Below are 19,902 nucleotides of genomic sequence, written 5' to 3' on the forward strand. Positions count from 1 at the left end.
ATACCCTGAAACGTAGTCAAATAATCCCCACAACCCGCACAGCGTGCAGCGGCCATCATCCCGCAGTGGATTAACAAAAGGGCTGTACACGGACAGCGTATTGCATTGTGGTTAGGATACGGGATCCAGAATTCACGAACGTGTGTTGAACTTGTTTCGCACCGTACATTGCCAACTGTCCCAATCGGTACAAACTGTTTTCTGTGAAAAAAACACAACTTGACGTAACTACACTACGGGAACCTCATTTGCCAGTAAAAATATGATAATTGGTTGTTTACCCTTCTATCTGGCAACAAAACTGACACCTTTTTACAAGGAGTCATGTTTGCATAGACCGCAATACCTGCAGTCATAATACAAACAAAAGACATAACTCTGATAATGTGCACTGTCCTTGAAGTTGATTGGTCCACACCCGAGACAGCTTTCCTTAGAGCCTAGTCCAACCCATGTGAGACTAGGCTCTAAGGAAAGCTGTCTCGGGTGTGGACCAATCAACTTCAAGGACAGTGCACAATATCAGAGTTATGTCTTTTGTTTGTATTATGACTGCAGGTATTGCGGTCTATGCAAACATGACTCCTTGTAAAAAGGTGTCAGTTTTGTTGCCAGATAGAAGGGTAAACAACCAATTATCAACTTGACGTAAGTTAAGTTGCGTCGACACCAGAGCAATCATTTGCATGCAACTTGGCAACTAGGGTGTATTCAACGGAATCGCTTCTACATGGACGTCTCTGCAACATTTTGCTCACAGTGTAACGAGACTACTTTCAAGCATCTCCTTAGAGAATCATAGCAACGTATCGCATCATCAAACGCTGCACAGTTCTGAATTGTGATAAACAGCTACAATCCAAATGCAGGTGAGGAGTCGTGTAACCAGAACAGGGGGCAGACATTATAGTCACTGAAACTTAACTCACGATTCATGAATGCACGAAACAATAACGCTGGCATGCGCTCACATACAGCAGGATGGATACGATATGGAGGTGTCAAGAGGGAAATACTCGACATATTCAAGGGCCTCCCAATCAAAATTGATAGTTGGGGGATGTTTGGCTGTTCCAATCACGGTTCTTATCTTAATGACATTTATATAGCACATTTACGAAAGCGCTTTACAGCCATTATAAAAATGTATACAGCATTCTTAATTTTGGAGCTTTCGTGACTGCAGGAATTATTCTTTGGTTTTTTCGGTAAAGTCACGTATATACAGCATGATAAATGAAAATATACAGCATGATAAATGAAAATAAGAATTGGGTTATTTTAAGGGCCCGTTGTGATTTCTAAAACGCGGGCTATCCCATGCTTGTGGGACAACGACTTTTCGAATAGAATGCCCTCAGAAATTGACGGAGTGGAAGTGTAAGGGATGCCGTCAGGGCAGCGGATAATTTTTATGGATCCTGTTGGAAGGGAGGCGGGTGCAATGTCGCCATTCAGGCATTGGTGAGGGAGTCAGTAGAGATCACCGCTAGGCATAGAGATGTCGGTTCCCTTGCGGTACCGGAAGCAATTGCATTCGGCCGACCCAGATGCGGCGATTCTCCTGAAACCATCTAACAGTGTGACACACGAGCTTAAGCTGACTCATTAATCCCCCCCCCCCACTTTGTGCAAGAGCGCAAAAGTGTGGTCACCACATCTACGCCTCTAAATAAGGAGTGAAACAGTTAGACTTCTCTACAAATCTGGCTGTCGCCTGATGAAGCTAGTTGTAATTACTGGCGAAGCGTCGTACTCAGATTGTAGATGTTGTGGCTTGGCTCTCCAACACACAGGTGTGCTGGACTAGTGACGAATTGGCATGTTCTGTTGACGTGACAACACTTACTAGTTGGCTGTGTCGGGTGGTGGCGGGTTTCAACTACACATTTATATATCTACGCGATCTTAAACACAAGTACTGTGTGGGTAATGAAGACATTATTCCTTCCAAAAGTATTTGTTTGGTGATTGAACATCTTAACACAACTGTTTTATTGCCAGAAAGGGTAACACTTATTCTTATATTTGAATACTGGCAAGGGAGGTCCCATGAGGTGTTAAGATGTTCATACACAAAATGATGCCTTTTGCAACGAATAAAGTCTGCATTAAATACACAACTTATTTGGTGTTTGAACATCTGAAAACAACTCCTGTTTTATTGCCAGAAAGGGTAAAACCAATCATTATTATTTTCTCACACTTTGATACCTATTTTTTTTTACGCGCTGATGTTGATGTGTTACGGCCAGACTACCCCTGGGGCGCCTGCTTCCCACCCACATGAGCGGTTAACGGTGACGGGTTCCACAAAGGGCCTCGCCCGGTGGTTTGTGACTCCACAAACTGGACCCTGAGCCACAGCCCCGTGACCGAGTTAAACACGGCAACTCCCACCGGTGTCTCACAGCTCGACAACTGCATCGCGACTTTGAGACAGGAACACATTATTTTCATGAAGTAGTTTAAAGTGTTAAACTTAAAACAAATAAAGTGAAGCCGGAAGACGAAGATAACAACAACAACAATGTCGTGGAGTAGAGCGGCAGGGAGCAACGAGTTTACTAGCAGTGTTCTCCTGACAGTTCAGCTGAGACGAGTTGAGGTGAGGTGAGTTGAGATGAGGTGAGTTGAGGTGAGGTGAGTTGTGATGAGGTGAATGAGGATGAGTATTTGAGACGAGGTGATCCGAGTCTTCTTTTTTAAGCCACCCCTCGAGTGGAGACGTCTGTACTCGCTCACACGTCAACACATTCCAGGGCATATCTCGTGATATGCAAATCAAACTGAAAGACTTCCTACTTCCTTGTCACCCATTTACGTGGCTTGTTCCTCGTTTAGCTTCTCAGACGCAGCCAGCGACTGCTTGAGAAACAGCCAGAGACTGCTTGAGCTACATTTAGCGACTACCTGAGCTACATCAAGCAACTGCCTGAGCTCCAGCCAGAGACTGCCTGAGCTACAGTCAGAGACTGCCTGAGCTCCAGCCAGCGCCTGTCTCTGAGTGGAGCCACAAGGCCATGGCGAGTGTGGTTCCCAGTGGTAGCGAGGCTCCAGGGGAGTTGACCTGCCCCATCTGCCTGGACGCCTTCCGCTGCCCCTGCACGCTCAGCTGCGGACACTCGTTCTGCCTCGAGTGCGTGGAGGACGCCTGGGATGCGGCCAAGTCCTTCTCCTGCCCCCAGTGCCGAGTGACCTTCCCTCAGAGGCCCCAGCTGAACAAGAACTTCACGCTCGCCAACCTCGTGGAGCAGCGCAGTGCCACAGAGAAAATGGCTACCGTGGTCTTGTGTGACTTCTGCAACGATGGCACGACCGCTGCCTCGAAGACCTGCCTTAGGTGTGATATGTCCTACTGTGTGACTCATGTAAAGCCTCATCAGGAGAACCCGAAGTTAAGGGGCCACGTTCTGGTGGATCCAGCCACGAATCCTGAAGACCGCAAGTGCAAGACGCACAGAAAGGAGCTAGAGTTTTACTGCCGACAGGACAAGAGCTTGGTCTGCACAACCTGCACCATCGCAGGAGACCACAAGGGTCACGATGTGGCTACGCTGGAGGATGAGCACAAGACACGGCAGGTGAGACGGTCTGCGTGTGTGAGCGGGAGCCTCTCCTGCGTGAAGTCATCATTTCCCAGCATGAACTGAACAATAATGTCGAACTAAATATCATTCATCTTTCAACTGCCCATTGTTCCTTAACATTTTAACATTGATTTAATATAAAGTATGCTGAGGTTGTCATAGTACATAAATAATACATCCGCAAGTTATTACCAATCCTGTAATATGGAAAATTTATAAAATGGGCTTGGCGTTCCAGAAATGTCGCTTGAATTTGACAGACCAAGTATTTCGTGACCGAATTTATATTTTCATCAAGATGCTCTTCACCGAATTTCTCCGACACTCAACAGAGACATGGCAGCTCCTCCTTATGCCATGTAAAACTAAACTTAAACTATTTTATTTTACCAAGTGAATCTCACAGAGCTATGTAGTTGGCAACCTGGCCACAAATGACAGCTCAACGAAGTGGCTTATCAGGTCTAGATGTATATCAGACAAATACTCTAAACGCACCTTCCTAAACCGGAGGACCCAGAGAAAAATCCAAGCGACCATGGAGAGAGACATGCAAACTGCACATATACAGGTGTAGTGATATAGAATGGATCACTACAGTGCGTAGCAATAAGTACAGTAGAATGAGGAAATATGGGTGTAGAGGCGAGCACACCATGCAGTACCACACATTGGGTCACTAGTGTGTGTGGCACTGGGTGCTAGCAGAGAGAGGCTGATAAGTCCTACCGACAGAGTAGAGCGTGGTGCGGGCTGCTGGCGGAAGGGGGCATATGAGGACGAGTCACCCCGGTGAAGCACGTGGTGTGGGGCCAAGGTGACCGATGGAACACGGGAAGTGTAGCCGGGAATCTTCTGGAGCGTTCCTGAAGGAGGCGTGGTTACGGGCTGAGCCGGGCAGGTGGCACGTGCAAAATAGCCTGGAACCTTCTGGAATGTTCCAGAAGGGGGCGCAGCCGAGGACAGAGCTTGGCTGCACCGAGCGAGATAAAAGGGAAGCCAAATGCAGACAGCCCAGATCAAAGATTGGGGCTGTCTGCATATCAAAGATCGGGGCTGTCTGCGGGTGAAGTGAACCCAAGGTGCTATGTTTTCGTCTCCGTCTCTGACGTCGTGGGTCAGACAGCACGTTGGCTGCTCTGACCCGTTCATAGTTAGCCCGTGTGTAACGGTGTGCAAGAGATAGGCATATTGTAGTCCCGTGTGTAACGGTGTTATATAGTGTAGAATTAACGTTGTTGCCTCCTAACTAGTTTTTCCGAAGTGACTCACTACACTGGTTTCCTGTTCTCCCACTACTCAGCCCCGTCCACTACTCCAGTAGCCCCACCCACTGCTCAGGTAACTCCACCCACTACTTAGGTAGCTCTGTCCACTGCTCAGGCAGCTCCACCCACTACTTAGGAAACCCTGTGCACGTTTGAGCTCCTCGTAAAATCAGTTCCGTGCAGCGCTTGCTCCCCCAGCCTCCATCGTTGCATCGGGGGCTACTGCCCCCGTCACTGTGGAGGGGTTCACGTGGAGCGGGGTTGAGAGGGGATGCTCAGAGTGAGTGGAGTCTCCCCTGGTGACGTCTCTCACAGAAACAAGTGGGAGAGGAGACGCGGGCGGTGGAGGAGAAGAGGAGGGAGGTGGAGGAGTCCGTGAGGCGGATGGAGGCTGCTCGCAGGGACGTGCAGGTAATTGCATCTGGGCTGGACTCTGTGACCTCGTAACTCACTCTGAGTAGGGTTTGTGATGGAGGACAACTCCATTCATTCACGTGGGCCTCCATTGGCTCCAAACACATCGTGGGACTAAATACACAACGGTTAATCTAACCTATATAATTTGTCTGTCTGTCTGTCTGTCCGTCCGTCTGCGTACGCTCGCTTCCGGGGGAATTAGCCCTCGGACCGTGGGGTTCGCCGAGATTAAATATTGCCGGTGGGCACGCCCCCGGCCCCGCGGTGAACTTAGGCATTTCCGATTTTTCGTCTCTAAACTTTAAATCGGACCCATTATCGATTTAGTGCGATTTCTCTTTATTTATTTATTTACTATTGCCGACCGGCATGTAACGAAGCACGCCGTTGCGCATGCGCGAAGGCGGTTGCCCCTGGCAACGGGCGGTTGGCCCCTGGCAACGAGCGGTTGGCCCCTGGCAACGGGCAGCAACGCCGTCGCTGCGGGGTGGACGCCATTTTTAATTCCGGTTAAAAAGTATGCGCACGCATTAACACACGACACTGAGGTAAATTCATCAAAGTTTCACGTCCTCTTCACTCCCCCCCCACCCCAATGTGTGCAATTACTATCATAGGGTCGATAGATAATACAATTATAGCGATTAGACAGTATTATTTTAGCGCGGGGGGGTGGGGGGGTAACGGCCACAGCACCCAGCCTTGGCCGGGTGGGCAATCTAGGCGAGGCTGGAGGCTATGCACGGTACTAGGCCTCGACACCCCACACTTGTCAGGCGACGACTTTGTGCTATAAACTCGATATACCCAGCGTTGCCCGGGGGGAAAATACATTTAAAATGTTCTGAAAACTTTGAAACATAACATACCAATGAAAATATAACTGTGTAATTTAAAATGTAAAACCGACCGCGCCAAGAATCGATTCTCTGAATCGCGCAAAGGAATCGAAGGTTGTAGATTCATTTAGAATCGCCCTGTTCCCGTTTAATATAAGTTGGTTATAGAGTTGATATAAACTGCTACGAATGGGAAATATCCGGCGTTGACCGGGGCAAAAATATAATTAAAAACTCCTGAAAACTTTCAAACATAACATACCAATGAAAATAAAACTCTGTAATTAAAAATGGAAACCTCCTACGTGCCAGGAATCGATTCTCTGAATCGCAGAAAGGAATCATCGAAGGTTGTAGATTCCTTTATAATTGTCCTATTCCCGTTTAATATACTTACGTGTCGCCACGTTTGCTTAACATTTCCGACACACACATTCACACATTTAGCTTTTACATTTAACATACAAAACGTCAGCATGTACTGCTGTCATCATAGGCAAAAAATTTATACACCCTCAACACTCTCCCTCACCACTCTCCCTCACTCATCATCACCATTCTCCCTCACCACTAACTATCACTCACTATCACTCACCACTCACACTCACCATCACTCACCCTCACCACCACCACCACTCACCCTCACCACTCACCCTCACCACTCACTCTCACCGCTCACCACTCACCCTCACAAATCACACTCACCACTCACACTCACCACTCACACTCACCACCTCACCACTCATCACTCACCACTCACACTCACCACAGACCCCTTACTACTCACACTCACCACTCACCCCTCTCCCTCACCACTCACCCTCACCACTCACCCTCACCACTCACCCTCACCATTCACCCTCACCACTCACGCTCAACACTCACACTCACCACTAACCCCTCTTCCTCACCACTCACCACTCACCCTCACCACTCACGCTCACCACTCACCCTCACCAATCATCCTCACTACTCACCACTCACCCTCACCACTCACCCTCACCACTCACCCTCACCACTCACTCTCACCACTCACGCTCACCACTCACCCTCACCACTCACCCTCACCACTCACCCCTCTCCCTCACCACTCACCCTCACCACTCACCCCTCTCCCTCACCACTCACGCTCACCACTCACCCTCACCACTCTTCCTCACCACTCTTCATCACCACTCTTCCTCACTCCTCACCACTCACGCTCACCACTCACCCTCACCACTCACTAATCACCCTCACCACTCACTACTCACCCTCACCACCACTACTCACCCTCACCACTCTCCCTCACAAATCACCCTCACCATTCACCCCTTTCCCTGACCACTCACGTTCAATTTTTTCGATTTAAAGCTTTCGTGACTGCAGGGATTCATCTTCTTGGTTCTTTCGGTAAAGTCACGTAGAAGGGAAGAAATAAAATAATAAAAATAAAACATAATAAAATCAAATAATTCTCACGACGTTTCGGCTACAACGCAAGCAGCCGTCTTCAACAACCATCCTCACCCTCACCACCACCACTCTCCCTCACCACTCAACCTCACCTTAACCACTCACTCTCACCACTCACCCTCTCCACTCACCCTCAGCACTCACCCTCACCACTCACCACTCACTCTCACCACTCACCCTCACCACTCACCCTCACCACTCACCGCTCTCCCTCACCACTCACCCTCACCGCTCACCACTCACCCTCACCAATCACCATTACTGTGGTGGTGGTACCTGCTATCATGACAGTAGTACAAGCTGACGTTTTGTATGTGTAATGTCAAAAGCTAAATTAGTGAATGTGTGTGTCTGTAAGAAATGTTAAGCATACTTGGCAACACGTGAGCAAGTTTTTTTAAAAGCGGGAATAGGGGTGGTGGTGGTGAGGGTGAGTGTTGAGGGTGAGTGATGAGTGGTTAGGGTGAGTAGTGAGGGTGAGTGGTGAGCGTGAGTGGTGAGTGGTGAGCGTGACTGGCGAGTGGTGAGGGTGAGTGGTGAGGGAGAGTGATGAGGGTGAGTGTGGAGAGTGGTGAGGGTGAGTAGTGATTGGTGAGTGGTGAGGGTGAGTGGCGGTTGTGAGTGGTGATTAGTGAGGGGTGAGTGGTGAGGGTGAGCGTGAGTGGTGAGTGGTGAGGGTGAGTGGTGAGGGTAAGTGGTGAGCGGTGAGGGTGAGCAGTGAGGGTGAGTGGTGATTGGTCAGGGTGTGTATGATGAGGATGAGTGGTGAGAGTGAGTTGTGAGGGTGAGTGGTGAGGGTGAGTGGTGAGGGTGAGTGGCGGTTGTGAGTGGTGATTAGTGAGTGGTGAGGGTGAGTGGTAATGGTGAGTGGTGAGCGTGAGTAGTGAGGGTGAGTGGTGAGCGTGAGTGGTGAGGGTGAGTGGTGATTAGTGAGGGGTGAGTGGTGAGGGTGAGCGTGAGTGGTGAGGTTGAGTGGTGAGGGTGACGGTGAGCAGTGAGGGTGAGCAGTGAGGGTGAGTGGTGATTGGTGAGGGTGTGATTGGTGAGGATGAGTGGTGAGGGTGCGTGGTAAGGGTGAGTGGTGAGCGGTGAGGGTGAGTGGTTGTTGTGAGGGTGAGTGGTGAGGGTGAGTGGTGAGAGTGAGTGGTGAGGATGAGTGGTGAGGGTGAGTGGCGGTGGTGAGTGGTGATTAGTGAGTGGTGAGGATGAGTGGTGAGGGTGACCGGTGAGGGAGAGTGGTGAGGGTGAGTGGTTGTTGTGAGGGTGAGTGGTGAGGGTGAGTGGTAAGGTTGAGTGGTGATGTTGAGTGGTGAGGGTTAGTGGAGAGTGGTGAGGGTGAGTGATGAGTAGTGCGGGTGAGTGGTGAGGGTGAGTGGTGAGGGGTGAGAGATTGGTTAGTGGTGAGGGTGAGTGGTGAGGGTGAGTGGTAAGGTTGAGTGGTGATGTTGAGTGGTGAGGGTTAGTGGAGAGTGGTGAGGGTGAGTGGTGAGTAGTGCGGGTGAGTGGTGAAGGTGAGTGGTGGTTGTGACGGTGAGTGGTGAGTGGTGAGGGTGAGTGGTGAGGCTGAATGGTGAGTTGAATGGTGAGAGTGAGTGGTGAGGGAGAGTGGGGACGGTGAGTGGTGAGGGTGAGTGGTGAATAGTGAGTGGTGAGGGTAAGTGGTGATGGTGAGTAGTGAGGGTGAGTGGTTAGGGGTGAGTGGTGGGGATGAGTGGTGAGGGTGAGTGGTGAGGGTCAGAGGTGAAGGTGAGTGGTGAGGGTGAGTGGTGAGTGGTGAGGGTGAGTGGTGAGTGGTGAGGGTGAGTTTGAGGGTGAATGGTGAGGGTGAGTGGTGAGGGTGAGTGGTGAGGGTGAGTGGCGGTTGTGAATGGTGATTAGTGAGGGGTGAGTGGTGAGGGTGAGCGTGAGTGGTGAGGGTGAGTGGTGAGCGGTGAGGGTGAGCAGTGAGGGTGAGTGGTGATTGGTTAGGGTGTGATTGATGAGGATGAGTGGTGAGTGGTGAGGGTGAGTGGTTGTTGTGAGGGTGAGTGGTGAGGGTGAGAGGTGATTAGTGAGTGGTGAGGGTGAGTGGTAATGGTGAGTGGTGAGCGTGAGTGGTGAGGGTGAGTGGTGAGCGTGAGTGGTGAGGGCATGATTGGTGAGGATGAGTGGTGAGTGGTGAGGGTGCATGGTAATGGTGAGTGGTGAGCTGTGAGGTGGAGTGGTTGTTTTGAGGATGAGTGGTGTGGTTGAGTGGTGATGTTGAGTGGTGAGGGTTAGTGGAGAGTGGTGAGGGTGAGTGGTGAGTAGTGCGGGTGAGTGGTGAGGGTGAGTGGTGAGGGGTTAGAGATTGGTTAGTGTTGAGGGTGAGTGGTGAGGGTGAGTGCTAAGGTTGAGTGTTGATGTTGAGTGAGGGTTAGTGGAGAGTGGTGAGGGTGAGTGGTGAGTAGTGCGGGTGAGTGATGAGGGTGAGTGGTGGTTGTGACGGTGAGTGGTGAGTGGTGAGGGTGAGTGGTGAGGCTGAACGGTGAGTTGAATGGTGAGAGTGAGTGGTGAGGGAGAGTGAGGAGGGTGAGTGGTGAGGGTGTGTGGTGAATAGTGAGTGGTGAGGGTAAGTGGTGATGGTGAGTAGTGAGGGTGAGTGGTTAGGGGTGAGTGGTGGGAGTGAGTGGTGAGGGTCAGTGGTGAAGGTGAGTGGTGAGGGTGAGGGGTGAGTGGTGATTGGTGAGTGGTGAGGGTGAGTGGTGAGGGTGAATGGTGAGGGTGATTGGTGAGGGTGAGTGGTGAGGGTGAATGGTGAGGGTGAGTGGTGAGGGTGAGTGGTGAGGGTGAGTGGCGGTTGTGAGTGGTGAGTAGTGAGGGTGAGTTGTGAGAGTGAGTGGTGGTTGTGGCGCTGAGTGGTGAGGGTGAGGATGAGTGGTGAGGGTGAGTGGGGGTTGTGAGTGGTGATTAGTGAGTGGTGAGGGTGAGTGGCGAGGGTGACTGGTGAGGGAGAGTGGTGAGGGTGAGTGGTGAGTGTGGTGAGTGGTGAGGGTGAGTGGTTGTTGTGATGGTGAGTGGTGAGGGTGAGTGGTAAGGTTGAGTGGTGATGTTGAGTGGTGAGGGTTAGTGGAGAGTGGTGAGGGTGAGTGGCGAGTAGTGCAGGTGAGTGGTGAGGGTGAGTGGTGAGGGGTGAGAAATTGGTTAGTGGTGAGGGTGAGTGGTGAGGGTGAGTGGTGAGGGTCAGTGGTGAAGGTGAGTGGTGAGGGTGAGTGGTGAGGGTGAGTGGTGAGTGGTGAGGGTGAGTGGTGAGGGTGAATGGTGGGGGTGAGTGGTGAGGGTGAGTGGTGAGGGTGAGTTGCGGTTGTGAATGGTGATTAGTGAGGGGTGAGTGGTGAGGGTGAGTGTGAGTGGTGAGGGTGAGTGGTGAGTGGTGAGGGTGAGCAGTGAGGGTGAGCAGTGAGGGTGAGTGGTGATTGGTGAGGGTGTGATTGGTGAGGATGAGTGGTGACGGTGAGTGGTGAGGGTGAGTGGTGAGGGTTAGTTGTGAGCGTGAGTGGTGAGTGGTGAGGGTGAGTGGTGAGAGTGAGTGGCTAGAGGTGCGTGGTTACGGTGAGTGGTGAGGGTGAGTGGCTTTTGTGAGTGGTGATTAGTGAGTGGTGAGGGTGAGTGGTGAGGGTGAGTTGTGAGCGTGAGTGGTGAGTGGTGAGGGTGAGTGGTGAGCGGTGAGGGTGAGTGCTGAGCGGTGAGGGTGAGCAGTGAGGGTGAGCAGTGAGGGTGAGTGGTGATTGGTGAGGGTGAGTGGTGAGGGTGAGTGGTGAGCGGTGAGGGTGAGTGGTTGTTGTGAGGGTGAGTGGTGAGAGTGAGTGGCTAGGGTGAGTGGCGGTTGTGAGTGGTGATTAGTGAGTGGTGAGGGTGAGTGGTAATAGTGAGTGGGGAGCGTGAGTGGTGAGTGGTGAGGGTGAGCGGTGAGCGTGAGTGGTGAGGGTGAGTGGTGATTGGTGAGGGTGTGATTGGTGAGGATGAGTGGTGAGTAATGAGGGTGAGTGGTGAGGGTGAGTGGTGAGCGTGAGTGGTGAGGGTGAGTGGTGATTGGTAAGGGTGTGATTGGTGAGGATGAGTGTTGAGAAGTGTGGGTGAGTGGTGAGGGAGAGTGGTGAGGGTGAGTGAGTGGTGAGGGTGAGTGGCGGTTGTGAGTGGTGATTAGTGAGGGGTGAATGGTGAGGGTGAGGGTGAGTGGTGAGTGGTGAGGGTTAGTGGTGAGGGTGAGCAGTGAGGTTGAGTGGTGATCGTGAGTGGTGAGTGGTGAGCGTGACTGGTGAGTGGTGAGGGTGAGTGGTGAGGGTGAGTGGTGAGTGTTAGTGATGAGGGTGAGTGGTGAGGGTGAGTGGTGAGGGTGAGTGGTGAGGGTGAGTGGCGGTTGTGAGTGGTGATTAGTGAGTGGTGAGGGTGAGTCGTGAGCATGAGTGGTGAGGGTGAGTGGTGAGCGTGAGTGGTGAGGGTGTGATTGGTGAGGATGAGTGGTGATTGGTGAGGGTGTGATTGGTGAGGATGAGTGGTGAGTAGTATGGGTGAGTGGTGAGGGTGAGTGGTGAGCCTGAGTGGTGAGGGTGAGTGGTTAGGGTGAGTGGTGATTGCTGAGGGTGTGATTGGTGAGGATGCGTTGTGAGTAGTAAGGGTGAGTGGCGAGGGTGAGTGGCGGTTGTGAGTGGCGGTTGTGAGTGGTGATTATTGAGTGGTCAGGGTAAGTGGTGAGGGTGAGTGATGAGCGTGAATGGTGAGTGGTGAGGGTGAGCGGTGAGGGTGAGCGGTGAGCGTGAGTGGTGTATACTTGGCGACACGTAAGCAAGTTTTTTTTTTTAAACGGGAATAGGGTAAGTGGTAGTGGTGAGGGTGAGTGGTGAGCGTGAGTGGTGAGTGGTGAGGGTGAGCGGTGAGCGTGAGTGGTGAGGGTGAGTGGTGATTGGTGAGGGTGTGATTGGTGAGGGTGTGATTGGTGAGGATGAGTGGTGAGTAGTGAGAGTGAGTGGTGAGGGTGAGTGGTGAGGGTGAGTGAGTGGTGAGGGTGAGTGGCGGTTGTGAGTGGTGATTTGTGAGGGTGAGTAGTGAGGATGAGTGTTAAGCGTGACTGCTGAGTGGTGAGGGTGAGTGGTGAGGGTGAGTGGTGAGGGTGAGTGGCGGTTGTGAGTGATGATTAATGATGGGTGAGTGGTGAGGGTGAGCGTGAGTGGTGAGGGTGAGTGGTGAGCGGTGAGGGTGAGCAGTGAGGGTGAGTGGTGATTGGTGAGGGTGTGATTGATGAGGGTGAGTGGTGAGTGGTGAGGGTGAGTGGTTGTTGTGAGGGTGAGTGGTGAGAATGAGTGGTGAGAGTGAGTGGTGAGTGGTGAGGGTGAGTGGCGGTTGTGAGTGGTGATTAGTGAGTGGTGAGGGTTAGTGGTAATAGTGAGTGGGGAGCGTGAGTGGTGAGTGGTGAGGGTGAGCGGTGAGCGTGAGTGGTGAGGGTGAGTGGTGATTGGTGAGGGTGTGATTGGTGAGGATGAATTGTGAGTAATGAGGGTGAGTGGTGAGGGTGAGTGGTAATCGTGAGTGGTGAGGGTGAGTGGTGATTGGTGAGGGTGTGATTGGTGAGGATGAGTGATGAGAAGTGAGGGTGAGTGGTGAGGGTGATTGGTGAGGGTAAGTGAGTGGTGTGGGTGAGTGGCGGTTGTGAGTGGTGATTAGTGAGGGGTGAATGGTGAGGGTGAGCGTGAGTGGTGAGGGTGAGTGGTGAGGGTGAGCAGTGAGGGTGAGCAGTGAGGGTGAGCAGTGAGGGTGAGTGGTGATTGGTGAGGGTGTGATTGGTGAGGATGGGTGGTGAGTGGTGAGGGTGAGTGGTAAGGGTGAGTGGTGAGCGGTGAGGGTGAGTGGTTGTTGTGAGGGTGAGTGATTATTGTGAGGGTGAGTGGTGATGGTGAGTGGTGAGGGTGAGTGGTGAGAGTGAGTGGTGAGGGTGAGTGGCGGTTGTGAGTGGTGATTAGTGAGTGGTCAGGGTGAGTGGTAATGGTGAGTGGTGAGTGGTGAGCGTGAGTGGTGAGTGGTGAGGGTGAGTGCTGAGCGGTGAGGGTGAGCAGTGAGGGTGAGCGGTGAGGCTGAGTGGTGATTGGTGAGGATGAATGGTGAGGGTGAGTGGTGAGCGGTGAGGGTGAGTGGTTGTTGTGAGGGTGAGTGGTGAGGGTGAGTGGTAAGGTTGAGTGGTGATGTTGAGTGGTGAGGGTTAGTGGAGAGTGGTGAGGGTGAGTTATGAGTAGTGCGGGTGAGTGGTGAGGGTGAGTGGTGAGGGGTGAGAGATTGGTTAGTGGTGAGGGTGAGTGGTGAGGGTGAGTGGTAAGGTTGAGTGGTGATGTTGAGTGGTGAGGGTTAGTGGAGAGTGGTGAGGGTGAGTGGTGAGTAGTGCGGGTGAGTGGTGAGGGTGAGTGGTGGTTGTGACGGTGAGTGGTGAGTGGTGAGGGTGAGTGGTGAGGCTGAATGGTGAGTTGAATGGTGAGAGTGAGTGGTGAGGGAGAGTGGGGACGGTGAGTGGTGAGGGTGAGTGGTGAATAGTGAGTGGTGAGGGTAAGTGGTGATGGTGAGTAGTGAGGGTGAGTGGTTAGGGGTGAGTGGTGGGGATGAGTGGTGAGGGTGAGTGGTGAGGGTCAGAGGTGAAGGTGAGTGGTGAGGGTGAGTGGTGAGTGGTGAGGGTGAGTGGTGAGTGGTGAGGGTGAGTTTGAGGGTGAATGGTGAGGGTGAGTGGTGAGGGTGAGTGGTGAGGGTGAGTGGCGGTTGTGAATGGTGATTAGTGAGGGGTGAGTGGTGAGGGTGAGCGTGAGTGGTGAGGGTGAGTGGTGAGCGGTGAGGGTGAGCAGTGAGGGTGAGTGGTGATTGGTTAGGGTGTGATTGATGAGGATGAGTGGTGAGTGGTGAGGGTGAGTGGTTGTTGTGAGGGTGAGTGGTGAGGGTGAGAGGTGATTAGTGAGTGGTGAGGGTGAGTGGTAATGGTGAGTGGTGAGCGTGAGTGGTGAGGGTGAGTGGTGAGCGTGAGTGGTGAGGGCATGATTGGTGAGGATGAGTGGTGAGTGGTGAGGGTGCATGGTAATGGTGAGTGGTGAGCTGTGAGGTGGAGTGGTTGTTTTGAGGATGAGTGGTGTGGTTGAGTGGTGATGTTGAGTGGTGAGGGTTAGTGGAGAGTGGTGAGGGTGAGTGGTGAGTAGTGTGGGTGAGTGGTGAGGGTGAGTGGTGAGGGGTTAGAGATTGGTTAGTGTTGAGGGTGAGTGGTGAGGGTGAGTGCTAAGGTTGAGTGTTGATGTTGAGTGAGGGTTAGTGGAGAGTGGTGAGGGTGAGTGGTGAGTAGTGCGGGTGAGTGATGAGGGTGAGTGGTGGTTGTGACGGTGAGTGGTGAGTGGTGAGGGTGAGTGGTGAGGCTGAACGGTGAGTTGAATGGTGAGAGTGAGTGGTGAGGGAGAGTGGGGAGGGTGAGTGGTGAGGGTGTGTGGTGAATAGTGAGTGGTGAGGGTAAGTGGTGATGGTGAGTAGTGAGGGTGAGTGGTTAGGGGTGAGTGGTGGGAGTGAGTGGTGAGGGTCAGTGGTGAAGGTGAGTGGTGAGGGTGAGGGGTGAGTGGTGATTGGTGAGTGGTGAGGGTGAGTGGTGAGGGTGAATGGTGAGGGTGATTGGTGAGGGTGAGTGGTGAGGGTGAATGGTGAGGGTGAGTGGTGAGGGTGAGTGGTGAGGGTGAGTGGCGGTTGTGAGTGGTGAGTAGTGAGGGTGAGTTGTGAGAGTGAGTGGTGGTTGTGGCGCTGAGTGGTGAGGGTGAGGATGAGTGGTGAGGGTGAGTGGGGGTTGTGAGTGGTGATTAGTGAGTGGTGAGGGTGAGTGGCGAGGGTGACTGGTGAGGGAGAGTGGTGAGGGTGAGTGGTGAGTGTGGTGAGTGGTGAGGGTGAGTGGTTGTTGTGATGGTGAGTGGTGAGTGTGAGTGGTAAGGTTGAGTGGTGATGTTGAGTGGTGAGGGTTAGTGGAGAGTGGTGAGGGTGAGTGGCGAGTAGTGCAGGTGAGTGGTGAGGGTGAGTGGTGAGGGGTGAGAAATTGGTTAGTGGTGAGGGTGAGTGGTGAGGGTGAGTGGTGAGGGTCAGTGGTGAAGGTGAGTGGTGAGGGTGAGTGGTGAGGGTGAGTGGTGAGTGGTGATGGTGAGTGGTGAGGGTGAATGGTGGGGGTGAGTGGTGAGGGTGAGTGGTGAGGGTGAGTTGAGGTTGTGAATGGTGATTAGTGAGGGGTGAGTGGTGAGGGTGAGTGTGAGTGGTGAGGGTGAGTGGTGAGTGGTGAGGGTGAGCAGTGAGGGTGAGCAGTGAGGGTGAGTGGTGATTGGTGAGGGTGTGATTGGTGAGGATGAGTGGTGACGGTGAGTGGTGAGGGTGAGTGGTGAGGGTTAGTTGTGAGCGTGAGTGGTGAGTGGTGAGGGTGAGTGGTGAGAGTGAGTGGCTAGAGGTGAGTGGTTACGGTGAGTGGTGAGGGTGAGTGGCTTTTGTGAGTGGTGATTAGTGAGTGGTGAGGGTGAGTGGTGAGGGTGAGTTGTGAGCGTGAGTGGTGAGTGGTGAGGGTGAGTGGTGAGCGGTGAGGGTGAGTGCTGAGCGGTGAGGGTGAGCAGTGAGGGTGAGCAGTGAGGGTGAGTGGTGATTGGTGAGGGTGAGTGGTGAGGGTGAGTGGTGAGCGGTGAGGGTGAGTGGTTGTTGTGAGGGTGAGTGGTGAGAGTGAGTGGCTAGGGTGAGTGGCGGTTGTGAGTGGTGATTAGTGAGTGGTGAGGGTGAGTGGTAATAGTGAGTGGGGAGCGTGAGTGGTGAGTGGTGAGGGTGAGCGGTGAGCGTGAGTGGTGAGGGTGAGTGGTGATTGGTGAGGGTGTGATTGGTGAGGATGAGTGGTGAGTAATGAGGGTGAGTGGTGAGGGTGAGTGGTGAGCGTGAGTGGTGAGGGTGAGTGGTGATTGGTAAGGGTGTGATTGGTGAGGATGAGTGTTGAGAAGTGTGGGTGAGTGGTGAGGGAGAGTGGTGAGGGTGAGTGAGTGGTGAGGGTGAGTGGCGGTTGTGAGTGGTGATTAGTGAGGGGTGAATGGTGAGGGTGAGCGTGAGTGGTGAGTGGTGAGGGTTAGTGGTGAGGGTGAGCAGTGAGGTTGAGTGGTGATCGTGAGTGGTGAGTGGTGAGCGTGACTGGTGAGTGGTGAGGGTGAGTGGTGAGGGTGAGTGGTGAGTGTTAGTGATGAGGGTGAGTGGTGAGGGTGAGTGGTGAGGGTGAGTGGTGAGGGTGAGTGGCGGTTGTGAGTGGTGATTAGTGAGTGGTGAGGGTGAGTCGTGAGCATGAGTGGTGAGGGTGAGTGGTGAGCGTGAGTGGTGAGGGTGTGATTGGTGAGGATGAGTGGTGATTGGTGAGGGTGTGATTGGTGAGGATGAGTGGTGAGTAGTATGGGTGAGTGGTGAGGGTGAGTGGTGAGCCTGAGTGGTGAGGGTGAGTGGTTAGGGTGAGTGGTGATTGCTGAGGGTGTGATTGGTGAGGATGCGTTGTGAGTAGTAAGGGTGAGTGGTGAGGGTGAGTGGCGGTTGTGAGTGGCGGTTTTGAGTGGTGATTATTGAGTGGTCAGGGTAAGTGGTGAGGGTGAGTGATGAGCGTGAATGGTGAGTGGTGAGGGTGAGCGGTGAGGGTGAGCGGTGAGCGTGAGTGGTGTATACTTGGCGACACGTAAGCAAGTTTTTTTTTTTAAACGGGAATAGGGTAAGTGGTAGTGGTGAGGGTGAGTGGTGAGCGTGAGTGGTGAGTGGTGAGGGTGAGCGGTGAGCGTGAGTGGTGAGGGTGAGTGGTGATTGGTGAGGGTGTGATTGGTGAGGGTGTGATTGGTGAGGATGAGTGGTGAGTAGTGAGAGTGAGTGGTGAGGGTGAGTGGTGAGGGTGAGTGAGTGGTGAGGGTGAGTGGCGGTTGTGAGTGGTGATTTGTCAGGGTGAGTAGTGAGGATGAGTGTTAAGCGTGACTGCTGAGTGGTGAGGGTGAGTGGTGAGGGTGAGTGGTGAGGGTGAGTGGCGGTTGTGAGTGATGATTAATGATGGGTGAGTGGTGAGGGTGAGCGTGAGTGGTGAGGGTGAGTGGTGAGCGGTGAGGGTGAGCAGTGAGGGTGAGTGGTGATTGGTGAGGGTGTGATTGATGAGGGTGAGTGGTGAGTGGTGAGGGTGAGTGGTTGTTGTGAGGGTGAGTGGTGAGGGTGAGTGGTGAGAGTGAGTGGTGAGTGGTGAGGGTGAGTGGCGGTTGTGAGTGGTGATTAGTGAGTGGTGAGGGTTAGTGGTAATAGTGAGTGGGGAGCGTGAGTGGTGAGTGGTGAGGGTGAGCGGTGAGCGTGAGTGGTGAGGGTGAGTGGTGATTGGTGAGGGTGTGATTGGTGAGGATGAATTGTGAGTAATGAGGGTGAGTGGTGAGGGTGAGTGGTAATCGTGAGTGGTGAGGGTGAGTGGTGATTGGTGAGGGTGTGATTGGTGAGGATGAGTGATGAGAAGTGAGGGTGAGTGGTGAGGGTGATTGGTGAGGGTAAGTGAGTCGTGAGGGTGAGTGGCGGTTGTGAGTGGTGATTAGTGAGGGGTGAATGGTGAGGGTGAGCGTGAGTGGTGAGGGTGAGTGGTGAGGGTGAGCAGTGAGGGTGAGCAGTGAGGGTGAGCAGTGAGGGTGAGTGGTGATTGGTGAGGGTGTGATTGGTGAGGATGGGTGGTGAGTGGTGAGGGTGAGTGGTAAGGGTGAGTGGTGAGCGGTGAGGGTGAGTGGTTGTTGTGAGGGTGAGTGATTATTGTGAGGGTGAGTGGTGATGGTGAGTGGTGAGGGTGAGTGGTGAGAGTGAGTGGTGAGGGTGAGTGGCGGTTGTGAGTGGTGATTAGTGAGTGGTCAGGGTGAGTGGTAATGGTGAGTGGTGAGTGGTGAGCGTGAGTGGTGAGGGTGAGTGCTGAGCGGTGAGGGTGAGCAGTGAGGGTGAGCGGTGAGGCTGAGTGGTGATTGGTGAGGATGAATGGTGAGGGTGAGTGGTGAGCGGTGAGGGTGAGTGGTTGTTGTGAGGGTGAGTGGTGAGGTTGAGTGGTTAGAGTGAGTGGTGAGAGTGAGTGGTTAGGGTGAGTGGTGAGGGTGAGTGGCGGTTGTGAGTGGTGATTAGTGAGTGGTGAGGGTGAGTGGTGAGCGTGAGTGGTGAGGGTGAGTGGTGAGCGTGAGTGGTGAGTGGTGAGGGTGAGTGGTGAGTGGTGAGTGATGAGTGGTGAGGGGTGAGAGAGTGGTTAGTGGTGAGGGTGAGTGGTGAGGTTGAGTGGTGAGGTTGAGTGGTGAGTGTTAGTGGAGAGTGGTGAGGGTGAGTGGTGATTGGTCAGTCGTGATTGGTGAGGATGAATGGTGAGTAGTGAGGGTGAGTGGTGAGGGTGAGTGGTGGTTGTGATGGTGAGTGGTGAGGGTGAGTGTTGAGGGTGAGTGCTGAGGCTGAATGGTGAGTTGAATGGTGAGAGTGAGTGGTGAGGGATGGTGGTGAGGGTGAGTGGTGAGGGTTAGTGTTGAGGGTGAGTGGTGAGGGTGAGTGGTGATTGGTGAGTGGTGAGGGTGAGTGGTGAGGGTGAATGGTGATGGTGAGTGGTGAGGTTGAGTGGTGAGGTTGAGTGGTGAGTGTTAGTGGAGAGTGGTGAGGGTGAGTGGTGATTGGTCAGTCGTGATTGGTGAGGATGAATGGTGAGTAGTGAGGGTGAGTGGTGAGGGTGAGTGGTGGTTGTGATGGTGAGTGGTGAGGGTGAGTGTTGAGGGTGAGTGCTGAGGCTGAATGGTGAGTTGAATGGTGAGAGTGAGTGGTGAGGGATGGTGGTGAGGGTGAGTGGTGAGGGTTAGTGTTGAGGGTGAGTGGTGAGAGTTAGTGGTGATTGGTGAGTGGTGAGGGTGAGTGTTGAGGGTGAGTGGTGAGGGTGAGTGGTGATTGGTGAGTGGTGAGGGTGAGTGGTGAGGGTGAATGGTGATGGTGAGTGGTGAGGGTGAGTGGTGAGGGAGATTGGTGAGTGGTGAGTTGTGAGGGTGAGTGGTGAGTAGTGAGTGGTGAGTGTGAGTGGTGAGGATGAGTGGTGAGGGTGAGCTGTGAGTGTTGAATGGTGAGGGTGAGTGGTGAGTACAGTCAATATGCACTGCTGTAATCATAGCAGGTACCACCACCACATTACGTACTGCTCTCATCAGAGCAGGTACCACCACACTCGGTATGTACTGCTGTAATCATAGCAGGTACCACCACAACAGTATGCACTGCTGTAATCATAGTATATACCACCACAGCAGTATGCACTGCTGCAATCATAGTATATTCCACCACAGCAGTATGCAC

The 19,902-nt window shown here is 53.0% G+C and overlaps 2 protein-coding genes and 1 long non-coding RNA gene across 4 annotated transcripts in view; 2 read left to right on the forward strand and 1 right to left on the reverse strand.

Moving 5' to 3' along the window:
* The window catches only part of LOC133339144 (uncharacterized), a 172,123-nt gene that overhangs the window by 67,851 nt on the left and 84,370 nt on the right, over positions 1–19,902 (forward strand). The window lies entirely within an intron of this gene.
* The window catches only part of LOC133339111 (E3 ubiquitin/ISG15 ligase TRIM25-like), a 160,192-nt gene that overhangs the window by 47,056 nt on the left and 93,234 nt on the right, over positions 1–19,902 (reverse strand). The gene's annotated exons all lie outside the window — the stretch shown is intronic.
* Positions 1,242–19,902, forward strand: part of LOC133339104 (E3 ubiquitin/ISG15 ligase TRIM25-like) — a 35,511-nt gene continuing 16,850 nt past the window's right edge. For both annotated transcript variants that reach the window (XM_061547224.1, XM_061547223.1), the window contains exons 1-2: positions 1,242–3,584; positions 5,174–5,269. In XM_061547224.1, the coding sequence (XP_061403208.1) occupies positions 3,024–3,584; positions 5,174–5,269 (657 nt within the window). In that variant the 5' untranslated portion in view covers positions 1,242–3,023. The remainder of the gene's footprint in view (positions 3,585–5,173; positions 5,270–19,902) is intronic.

This window comes from Lethenteron reissneri, unplaced genomic scaffold, assembly GCF_015708825.2.
Source record: "Lethenteron reissneri isolate LAM-NWPU_2019-01 unplaced genomic scaffold, ASM1570882v1 scaffold_1640, whole genome shotgun sequence".
In the NCBI taxonomy this organism is placed as follows: domain Eukaryota; kingdom Metazoa; phylum Chordata; class Hyperoartia; order Petromyzontiformes; family Petromyzontidae; genus Lethenteron; species Lethenteron reissneri.